This window comes from Ochotona princeps, chromosome 19 (assembly GCF_030435755.1).
Source record: "Ochotona princeps isolate mOchPri1 chromosome 19, mOchPri1.hap1, whole genome shotgun sequence".
Taxonomy (NCBI): Eukaryota; Metazoa; Chordata; class Mammalia; order Lagomorpha; family Ochotonidae; genus Ochotona; species Ochotona princeps.
Window position 1 is genome coordinate 45,320,098 of NC_080850.1, and position 12,154 is coordinate 45,332,251.

The window sequence follows — 12,154 nt, forward strand, 5'->3', positions numbered from 1 at the left end:
AGGGAAAAATACTTGCAAAATAAGCAACTAACATAGCACTGGCTTATGAAATTTCAAAAACAAACAAACAAACAAACAAAAAAACCAAAAAACTCTTGCAACTCAAGAAAACAAATGGACCTGGTGCAACAGCCTAGTAACTAAATCTTTGCCTAGCACACGCTGGGATCCCATATGGGTGCTGGCTCATGTCTCTGCTGCTCCACTTCCCATCCACCTCCCTGCTTGTGGCCTGGGAAAGCAGTCGAGGACGGCCCAAAGCCTTGGGACCCTGCACTGCATGGGAGACCTGGAAGAGCTCCTGCCTCCTGGCTTTGGATCAACTCAGCTCTGGCTGGTACAGCTATTAGGAGGAGTGAACCAGCAGACACAAGATTTTCTCTCTGCATCTCCTTATCTCTATAAATCTGCCTTTCCAATAAAAATAAATACTAAAACAAAAGAATATCTGAAGGGACATTTTTCCAAAGAAGATAAAACAGCAAATAAACACAGGAAAAAGTGCTCAATACCATACATCATTAGCGATTCCCAAACTAAAGCTACAATGAAATACTCCACACATCCATCAGAAAAACACCCAAAGGCTGACGATAACACATGCCAACAACAGTGGGGAGCAGCAAGAATTCACAGGCTTTGATGAAGGCAACACAAAACAGTCCAGCCATTTCGGAAACCAGACTGGCAGTTTCTTAGAAGACTAAACCATCTTACCATACGTTCCAACCACTGAGCCACCTGCTACTTCTTCACACAAGTTGAAAACGTTCACACAAAAGCCTGAACATCATTGTTTAGAGCAGATTTATCAGAACTGCCCCAATCCGGAAGCTAGAGATTTTCCTCAGTAGCAAACAAAGCGTGGTACATCCAGACAACGGACTATGCCTGAGCAATGAAAGAAGTATCCCCAGTACCCCCGGCATCCAGGATTAACAGGGTGGAACAAAGGGAGAGACCCAGAGGACCCTAAAATCTGTTCTACAGGGAAGTACAACCTTTGACCTTTGTGAATAGCCTCACAAGCGGGCAACACAGTGCATCCAAGTGCAAAGCACAAACCCGAGTTGTTAATAATCATGCAGCAGTATCAGCCCATCAACCTAAGCAATGCACTGCTCTCCAGCAGGATGTCAGAGCAGGGCAGGGTCTCACGTGATGGCTCAGTGGCTAAATCCTTGCCTTGCAAGCACCAGGACCCCACAGGGGTGTTGGTTCATGTCCCAGTTTCTCCGCTTCCCATCCAGCTCCCTGCTTGTGGCCTGGGAAAGCAGTCGAAGACATCTCAAAGCCTTGGGACCCTGCACCCAAGTGGGAGACCCGGAAGGAGCTTCTGGCTCCTGGCTTCAGATTGGTTCAACTGTGGCTATTTTGGCCACTTGGGGATTGCACCAGTGAATGGAATCTCTCTCTCGGTCTCTCCTTCTCTCCGTAAATCTGATCTGTCTTTCCAATAAAAATAAATTAATCTTAAAAAAAAAAAAAAAAAAAAAACAGGGAAAACCGCTGACACCATGGTGTAGTATGCTAAGCTTCCACCTGCAGTGCTGACATCCTTACCAACACCAGGTTCAGATCTTGGCTGTTCCATTTCTGATCCTGTGGCCAAGTGGGCAGAAGCACTTGCTCTCTTTCTCAGTCTCTCTCTCTCTCTCGCTCTGTATGAGTGTGTGTGTGTGTGTGTGTGTATGTGTATACATGTATGCGTCCTCTCTGCACCTCTACCTTTCAAATAAAATAGAAAAATCTCAAAAAAAAAAAAAAAAAAAACAGGAAACTGAGCGAAGGTGGGGCTTTGCATTTTCTGCCCAATTTTTCTGTTAACCTACTCCACAAAATCTATTTCTAATATAATTATTCTAAACAATAAGAATGTTATTACTCTATGCCATCAAAAATATGTACATGTGGTTAGAGGAAGAAAACAAAACTTCCTTCATGGTGGGTCTGTTTTTCAACTGTGCCACAATGAACACAAACTCCATACAACATTCCTCATGTAACAAGCCAAGTAATTTTCTAAGAGCTCAGAAATGAAATAGCTTCGCAGCAGTCCCCTCCCACAGCCATGGCTAACAGCTTGCTTACCCTCAGGCATGACCGTCTGCGTCATCCGTGATCCAGCACTAGGGGCTATCGTGTTACAATGAATGTTGCTCTTCCTGCCTTCCACTGAAAGGGTATTGGCCAGGCCCAGAATACCCAGCTTTGCAGCACTGTAATTTGCTTGCCCGAAGTTGCCATATATTCCTGAGGCAGATGAAGTCATGATGATCCTAAAAGGACAATCAGTCTCTCGACATCAGCTTTTCTTTGTTCGGACATTGTTGCAACAATGCTTACTCTATTCTGGTAGCATTGACCCTCAAAAGTAACTCCATACGCCATCATCAGCCCTCTACAGTCATGGTTAACGTACAAGCAATCCCTCTATGGGGCAGTGTTGTGGCACAGACCCTTAAGTTGCCACCTGCAGAGCAGCCATACACATAGGCACTATTTTTAGTCCCAGCTTCTCCACTGCTCCACTTTCCATTCAGCTCTCTGCTGATGTTCCTGGGAAAATAACAAGATAGCCAACGTACTTGGGCCCCTGTATGCATGTGGGATACCCAGAAAAAACAAAAACAAAAACAAAAGAAAACAAAAGAGCCTCCTGACTCTTGGCTTCAGCCTGGCTCAGCCTGGCGACTGGCCATATGGGGAGTAAACCAGAACTCCTCCTAACTCTCCCTCTTAGGTTGATCAGAACTAAATGAATTTCAATATAATAAAGCATACCCACGATCTATCAAAAACAGCAACACTTAAACAACATCATGGAACTTAAAAGGTTGTCCTGAAATTTGAGAGCAGGCATGTCTAACTCTCACTCATTCTTCCCCTGTCCTTTCCGGGCAATGAAGAGGGACTCATTAAAACAATGCCAGCTCTCAGTTGGCCCTGACCTCACTCAACCCAGACCACTGAAAAGAAATCACAAACTGTCAGAATGAAGATAAACTGAGTCTCCAGTACAAAGCTGCCCCACAAACAACGCCGTGCTGGAGAGTGTGTGTGTGGACACTCATTCCAGAGCCAACTCGGCACAGCACGCACGTGCCCAGAGTACGTGTACTCACACCGCCAGTTCCAAGTTCCCCACTGAAGAGCAACCACGAGTCCTGTATTCTCATAGCTGCTGCTGAAACTAACTTACGCCCAACCATTACCAACTAGCAGCAAATAGCCACTCCCAATTGGTCGCTAGATACACAAAATGACACTGCAGTTACAGAACAATACAAGACTCAATCCTCAATGGTTATGCTACTTTCTAAATGCCAGAGAACACCAGGAAATTGTTAATAATCAATTGGTGGACATGAAAAATTATATAAGGCTGTTCAGTGCATCTGACTAAATGACAGCAACTGAATACACGTGTTCTAGAACGGCATTTTAAAAGCCTGCAGGCCTCTGATGTTTCCCTCAGCACAAACAATCCTCCCCACCCTGCACACAGAACCCGCACACACAACATGCTCAACCCCACCTGCCGTAGCGCTGCTTCTTCATGTGCTCCCACGCAGCCCGAGTCACTTGAAAGGAGCCCCGCAGGTGCACTCTGTGGATTATGTCTGACGGAAGAAACGATCTTTAGTACACATCTTGTCGACACCAGCAATGGCTTACTGATACAAACACGCTCATTGTACACCCAGCACTCGTACCACCATTTCAGTCACCGATTCTGTGTCTGCCTCAATTATGTGTTACCTGTCAACAGCTCATACACCTGACAACTTTTTCCCTTTAAATTATAAAATTATTTCAATCCTTGTATACATCTAAAGACAATATCAGCTTGAATTTATGCTTATTTTATATAAAATTGGTTAATATAAATATCTGGGCGCAGTGCTAAAAGGGGCTAAATTCCTTGCCTTACATGCGCCAGGATCCCACAGGCTGCCAGTTCATATCCAGGCAGCTCCACTTCCCATCCAGCTCCCTGCTTGTGGCCTGGGAAAGCAGTCGAGGATGGCCCAAAGCTTTGGGACCCTGCACCCATATGGGAGACCCGGAAGACGCTCCGGGCTCCTGGCATCAGATTGGCTCAGTCCCAGCTGCTATAGCCACTTGGCGAGTCAATCAGCAGATGGAAGATCTTTCTCTCTGTATCTCCTCTCTGTGGATCTGACTTTCCAATAAATATCCAAGAGTTCCATGTACATAATTGGCACTCAAGTCTAACATTTGTTAAAGCATCATTGTAACTTACACAGTTCACCACCAAGAAACAATCATGAAATACCACACCCCCACTTTCACTAAAACTTTTAAAGCAATCTGGGAGACAGTGAGCTCCTGTTTGGGGGATTTCAAGCCACTGAACATACTAACTAGAGATCATCACTCAGATCGACATTTCTGGATGTAATTTCTTCCTCTAATGCTCAAGGTTTGTACTACAGCTGTTTTTAACCACTGTTACTTCTGTTGTATCCAAGGATTCTAACAAACGTGTTTATGCACTATTAGAACAAAGAATGAAAAGACACAACGAGAACGTGACAGGGTGGTCACGAGTGGTGGGCTCAGCAGGCCCGACTCAGAAAGGAAATCCCCTAGCCCCACCACAGCCCCAAGACAGTCCACCGGGCTGCCTGTGCTAACGTTTTCACCCTCTCAGCCTTCTCCTCAAGCTGTTACAAAGACAGTGGGAACCGAGTGCTCTTCCTTGTTTAATTCTCAGTCACCAGGAGCCTTTGCTCTTCCAGTGATGCCATGTCATGGCCACCAGCAGGTGCTGTTTGAATTCTGATGGCCAGTGAAGACCAGGACAAAGAAAAGCAAAAGAAACAAGAATATCCCAACACTGACTTGCTCATTTTCTACACTCAACCTTTCCAACGTGGCAAGGGAGGGGGATCCTTTGCTCCTTGGCTAGGTTTTGTGCAATCCTGTGTTTGGTCTCCACCGCCCTCGCCACCCCACGCTCCCGTCCTCAGAGTGCTATGGCAAAGGCTCTGAGGAAGTGGGAGCTTCATAAGGCACAAACAAATGGAAAGAAACGATAACCTTTTAGATACTTTCTGCCAAAGGATTTAACTTTTTTTAAGTGATTGAGGATTTAGAAAAAAAAGGGGGTGGCTCCTTCCAACTACTCTGTTTGCAGTACAGTACTTGTTCATCATTCAAATTAGCAGCGCAAGTAGGTGACAGACTTTTCCTTAAATGTATCAAACACCAAATGCATCCATGTGTTCCACAGAGAGCCACACAACTTACCCCAGTCTTCATCACTTATCCGAGCAAAGGAACGGTCTCTCAGAATTCTGAAAGATGGAGATGATATGGGGTCAGAAAAGGAAGGAGGAATAAACCCATAAAAAGTGAACAGTAGTTCAGAAAAGATAAAGAACAACTCACCCAGCATTGTTGACCACAACATCTGCAACACAGGAAAATCCACAAATGTGAAAATAAGAAATATTAACACATATTTGCCTACAATTTGCGTTTCTGTTAAAGCCAACCCCTGCTCCCACCGAGCAGTCCATGTGAGAGAGGTAAGCAGAGGTGTCAAACGAAACCATAGCCCAGAGCAGCCACACGTGGGTCCACACCCCACAGTCCTGCGTGCTGCCGACACCTTCCTCTCTCCTAGCTTTCCCACCTGCACCTCCCAGCACAGCTCCATCAGCTTATTCACAAGATGAGCTGTTACAAAACTCTCAGGTTCTGAGGACTGGAAACAAAGAAGCCATCCTTTACCTAAACTAAAAATTCATTTGCAAAGGTAAGCGCTTAATAAAATATTTTTCCATTTAATTTCCCTGAAGTCAGAAACTGATTCTCTAGCTTGACACACTAGAAACCAATGGCCTAGTACTTGGAGATCACAAAGTACTTCTTTAGGGTTCAGGCAGGATCCTGTGGCTACTTCTGCCTTACAACCTCATGCCTCCCTGGGCTCGAGCACTCTGTCGAACAATACGAGAACTTGCCGCCGAGGACCCCAACCAAGCCAATTAGGAAACCAAATGTAGTCACCAAAATCCACGTTGTTCAGTCTGTAATCACATGGGGCTACTTGCAAACACCTTCACCTCTAGTCATTCTATTACCCTACGGAAAGACTGTGTGGGACTACGCTGCCAAGGTCAAAGGATTCAAGACAGAGAGATGCCACAATGAATTTGAAACGCTTCCAAAAAAAAACTTTTTTTTTACTGTACACAGTTCATCTTAATGAACTTGCAAAGTGATGAATCACTTTAATCAAAGTTGTTACAATTAACCAAAAGAATGTACAGGGTTTTTATACCGCCAAAATAACAATTTTGTATTGTAAACAAATTTGAGGCTTAGATTAATTATATCAAGGGGATTGGTAAATGCTTGTGAGCCTTCAAAGGATTTAAAATGCACAAAGCAATTAAAGAAAAAAAGGCTCAATATATATATATCTACAAAACTGCCACCCTAAGTCCTCAGGGAATAAGAGTGAGAAAAAATAACTTATAAAAACAAATCTAAAGATCTGATTATCCAGAGGCACTTGTTGATTTCAAATCTATCTTATAGGGAAGGCAGGGGCTCTGCTGGGACCAGAAACGTAAAGAAGCATCACCGATTCTTCCAAAAGCATCCAGCGCTGTCTTGACAAGCTTCTCCCCGTGTTCCACGGAATCTGAGGGAAGAGCGAGGGCACAGTGAGCGCTCAGCAGCCTCCCTCCAAACCACCTCCATGCTCTGCAGATGCCAGACACCACGGGACTCCGAAAACATGGCAGAAAAACAAAATTAAAAGCTAAGTATATTATGCTTCAAAAAAAATCTGAGATCCAGGCATACTTTTTCTGCAGTTTGCATTTTCCATTTTAGTGTTCATTCAACAGAATTTGCTTGAAAGAAAAATATATTCATATAACTAAAACACAAATGATATGCTCTTACCCCAAAAAAATTAGATCCCAGAAAAATCTTTAATGTATAATAAAATTGGAAAAAAAGGAAGATGGAGGGGCCACTATGTAATAAAGCTGGCTATTCCTCCACCTGCAGTGCCAGTATCCCCTATGGGCACTGGTTTATATCCTGACTACACCACTTGTGCTCCAGCTCCCTGCTAATGAGCTGACAGAGCAGTGGAGGAGGGCCCAAGACCATCAGAAGCTCCCGGCTCCCAGCTTTGGAGCAGTCCAGTTCAGGCCACTGTAGCCATTTGGAGAGATAATAAAATAAATACTTAAAAAATGAAAAGATGGAAAAGAGTACTTGACAAACACTAAGAAAGATAGCATTGCACAATACAACCTTCTGTGCAGATAAAAATGGCTTGTTTCTGTACTAACCACGTCTAACTAACTACATATGCCTTTGGAATGTGCAAAATGAGGCTGAGTATGACAGACAAACTGAAAATTTAGTTTCACATAACTTGCATTTAAGTTTAAATAACTCAAGAATACAAATGAGAATTGTAGAGAGGGAGGCACTCCTTAAAAGGGAAGAGAAACTGTGTCCAAGGCCAACCAGCTACATATTGGGGATGGTGGCAAGAAAACTGATTTTTGGGCAACACTAATCACAAGAAAATATAAAGGTTTAACAAAAAGGCAGGGTTTTGTTGTCTCCTGCTGCTCATCTAGGTGGAGGGCCCGGGCCACAGTGTGTGACAAAGGGCAGGGTTTGCTAGGTGGAGGGCCCGGGCCACACTGTGTGACAAAGGACAGGGTTTGCTGGGTGGCGGGCCCGGGCCACACTGTGTGACAAAGGACAGGGTTTGCTGGGTGGCGGGCCCGGGCCACACTGTGTGACAAAGGACAGGGTTTGCTGGGTGGCGGGCCAGGGCCACACTGTGTGACAAAGGACAGGGTTTGCTGGGTGGCGGGCCCGGGCCACACTGTGTGACAAAGGACAGGGTTTGCTGGGTGGCGGGCCCGGGCCACACTGTGTGACAAAGGACAGGGTTTGCTGGGTGGCGGGCCCGGGCCACACTGTGTGACAAAGGACAGGGTTTGCTGGGTGGCGGGCCCGGGCCACACTGTGTGACAAAGGACAGGGTTTGCTGGGTGGCGGGCCCGGGCCACACTGTGTGACAAAGGACAGGGTTTGCTGGGTGGCGGGCCAGGGCCACACTGTGTGACAAAGGACAGGGTTTGCTGGGTGGCGGGCCCGGGCCACACTGTGTGACTCGCCACCAGCTGGACATGAACTGGCACCCATTCGGAATGCCAACGTTACAGAAGACAGTTTTACCTACTAGCCACAACGCCAGTCCCAGATGTGTGTCTGTGCGTGTGTGTGTGTATTGGAGTATTTGCATATACATAATGAGCGACCTTGGACACAGGACCTCCATCTACAAACACACACCAAAATCATGTATGTTTCACATAGACCTTACATGGCCTGAAGGCAATGTCACAAAGTATTTTCAGTGTGCCTGTGTTCTGACTATGGACCTCACACGAGGGCCACTTGGGTGCTCAAATGTTTTCACCTTTGGAGCATTTCTGGTTTTGGACTTGTTAATTAAGGACATTCGATCTGAACTTACTGGGCGGGGGAAACAGGGGAGCAGGAGATGAGTGGAAATGCGGGCTGCAGGTGCCAGCCCAACAGCGCGTCCAAGGGAAGCTCCTGAGAAGCACCTGCCTGGCCAAGGTCACTGCCAGTTCCCCTGACTTCTACCTACCCAGCCCCTCCACTGGGTCTACAAGCCTCCATTTCTCCGGAATGAAGCATTTCACACTCAGTAAGCCTCAAGGGTCTCTATTTCCCTGACTCAACCCCCACTGACAGAGGATAGATATTGGAACTGGAGGAGAAGGAGTCCAGAATGTTCATCTTAATAAATAAGCTTCTTAAATTTCAAAAGTTAATGGGCCAACATAATCACTCAACTGGCTCATCTTCTGCCTGCAAGCTCCAGCATCCCTCGTGGGCGCCAGTTTGTGTCCTTTCTACTCCAGCTCCCTACTAATGATTTGGGAAAGCAGCGGAGAATGGCCCAAAGCCTTAGGAAGTTGCAGCACATGGAAGACCTGGAAGAAGCTGCTGGCTCCTGGCTCTAGATCAGCTCAGTTCCAGCCATTTTGGCCACCTGGGGAGTGAACCAATGGATGAAAGCTCTTTCTCTTTGTCTCTTCTTCTCTCTGTAAATCTGCCTTTCCAATAAAATAAATATTTTTCTAAAAAAACCCAGGGTTAAAAAAAGCTAAGAATATTTTTCTCAGATCTCTAAGTTAACTAAAAGCTACTGAAATGTCTCATTATTTCAAACACTCAATCCATATCCCATTCCTTTCCTCTACAGTTTCAAAATGAAATCAACCAAATCTTATCCCAAGCCCAAAAAAAAGTCTATTTTGAAAAAAGAAAAAAAGTAGTAAAGCATTTTAACGTAAAAATGTTCCTTACAAATTCTATTATGATCAACACAGCAAATCGAAGGTTGCAGGTAATTCTTCCTGTAGTTTTACCAACTGCCTTTGAGCGCCTGCACACTGATATAGCATGCTAATGCCTTGCCTGCAGCACCCAGCTCTCATGTGAGCACCTGGCTACTCCATCACCAATCCAAGCAGCTGCTGACAGCCGAGGAAAGCAGTGGAGCATGGCTGCACCTCTGCATCCACATGGCAGACCTGGAAACAGCTGGCTGTGCCTCAGCTCAGCTCCGGCCAGTTAGGGAGTGAACCAGCAGATGGAAGACTCTCTCTCTGTCTCAGCCCCTCTCTTTCTCCATAACTGACTTCCAAGTAAAAACAGATAAATCTGTTTAAAAAAAAAAAAAAAAGAGCAGGGACTACTGTGCAAAATGGACACTGGGTAACAAAAGAAAATGTTTGATTTCTTATTTAAGACTCTTAAATGTAATCGCATTAAAATATAAGCTCCTTTAACTAAAACAAGCCTTTCAACGAGAATATATTCACATCTATGCCAATTAAACAATGTGTTCATTAATTAACATAAACAACAAAACTTACAATCATCTGAAATAATCTTCACTGAAAGTTCAAAAAATTCTCACAATGTTTTTAAAGTACGTAAAATATGTAATATGGAATGCTGAAATATTTGTTCCAAAGATTACTAATGTGACCAATTGCATTACTTGAAAGAAAAGAAACGCAGCAGGAGTCATTTCCCAGACACCATACCATAGTTGGGCACTGCTTTTCCGCCTTTCCTTCTGATTTCTTCAACAACTCTGTCAGCAGCTTGGGAGTCTTTGCCAAACCCCTTGAAGTCTCCTCCTAAATCATTCACTGCAATGCAGAAGAAAGCAAGCAACAATTAGTTCCCGACCTTCAGACCCAAGCTAGACGCACCATCCTGCTTGGCAGCGCATGTCTCCCATCGGCCTGGCTCCCCCCTGTCCTGTCCCCATCTCTAACACAGAAGGATCCACAGCAGTCTCTAAACAGGCCCTTGTTTTTGAATATGAATATAAGTAAGCAGCAAAAATATTTAAACACAAGTTCATATCACAGAGCTGTAAACCTGGCATCATTTCTCCTCTTCTGAAAAGAAAAAGAACATGAATCTACCCACTTGTCAGCCAAAAAAAAAGTGAAGATTAAGTGCACAGGAAAATCATACAGATGTTTCTCAAAAAGTCAAATACAAAACTACCATGCTGTCTACCAACTCTGATTCTCAGTATTTAACCAAAACAACAAAAACGAGACAAAAAAAAAAAGTTCAGAACTGAAACTCTAAGTAACAAAGCCATACGAGCACTCCAACGTTCCTGTAGCACTACACAACGGTGCCCACCACTGGATGAACAGATGCAGGAAGTGTAATACACACACGCCACGGAGCACAGTCAGCGTTGACAAACTCCTTCAGTGTGTGACCACATGGCCTGAGCCCTGAACACTGCCAGTGAAATCCCCCTGTGAGCCAAAGGACAAACATGGCGCGATTCCACCACGTGCTGTTTCCCAACAGTCCAGCTCAGAATCAGAGCACAAAGCAGCTTGCCAGGGACTGGGAGGCCCTGGACACGGACAGCCACTGACCCAGGGGCTTAGCATTCAACTCGGCACAACAAGCAAAGGCTGGAGATCTGTGGGGCAAACTGCCCTGGAGACACTTTACTGCACACTTAGAAAGTTAGTAAGAGGATAGGTCTCAAGTTCAATGTTCTTACCGCAACCAAATAGAAGAATACAGAGATTAAAGACGCACTGTGAAATACAGTCTGTTTTGTGTACAGGGACAGTGATTTGGAAAAAACAAACAAACAAAAAGCATGAATTTAAATAGGTAGAAATGCACTCTAGTATCTTTTCAAAGGACATACTGTGTATACTCCACAATGAAATAAATAAGAACTATTCATTTAAACGGGCCAGAAACTACAGATCAAACCAGTATATGTCCTGTCACTAATTTACATCATGATTCCACATTTACAACACAGCTTCTCACATCCAAGGACAGCTACAAACACGAGCTGCTGACTGTGTGCGAGAGAATTTACAGACACACACATGTGCAAACAAGACACTAGTCCTCAAGCAGCTTATCATCTCCTGGAAGCCACACGATAACCACTTCACCTTAACCACACAAATCTCGACACCACGTGTATATGCAGGACTCAATTAATAATGAGAAGCTTCAAAGCTAACTTACCCAAGAACATAAAGTAACATGCAAAAACTAATAAAAAAATGCACTCATCAAAATCAAGAAACTGAGAAAAAACAGAATTTTAGAAAAAAAACACTTGTGACAAAGAATTTGCACTGTGAGATGCTCATTTTTATAACATTACCATCACTGATTTTAAAGACTATCAAAGGCACTAATTAGTAAGCTCAAAGTCTTTCAATACTGATAAGTATCACTATATTTTTAAAAATCTCTAAAGAACAGTCCCTTTAAAAAAGAAAACCTTTCATTTCAGAACAATTTTAAATTTATAAGACAATGGTGGGCCTGGCACGATAGCGTAGTGGCTAAAGTCCTCGCCTTGCATGCACTGAGATCCCATATGGGCGCCAGTTCTAATCCTGGCAGTCCCAGTTCCCATCCAGCTCCCTATTTGTGGCCTGGGAAAGCAGTTAAGGACGGTCCAAAGCCTTGGGACCCTGCACCCGCATGGGAGACCAGTGTGGCAGAGGCCAGAGCCGAGACA

At 44.5% G+C, this 12,154-nt stretch overlaps 1 protein-coding gene across 1 annotated transcript in view; it reads right to left on the reverse strand.

Annotated features, from left to right (window-relative positions):
* HSD17B4 (hydroxysteroid 17-beta dehydrogenase 4) overlaps window positions 1-12,154 on the reverse strand; it is a 64,204-nt gene that overhangs the window by 41,282 nt on the left and 10,768 nt on the right. Inside the window, exons 3-8 of the mRNA XM_058677413.1 lie at window positions 10,164-10,271; window positions 6,623-6,682; window positions 5,419-5,440; window positions 5,278-5,324; window positions 3,539-3,623; window positions 2,092-2,279 (exon numbers count right to left, since the gene is read on the reverse strand). Of these exons, the coding sequence (XP_058533396.1) occupies window positions 2,092-2,279; window positions 3,539-3,623; window positions 5,278-5,324; window positions 5,419-5,440; window positions 6,623-6,682; window positions 10,164-10,271 (510 nt within the window). The remainder of the gene's footprint in view (window positions 1-2,091; window positions 2,280-3,538; window positions 3,624-5,277; window positions 5,325-5,418; window positions 5,441-6,622; window positions 6,683-10,163; window positions 10,272-12,154) is intronic.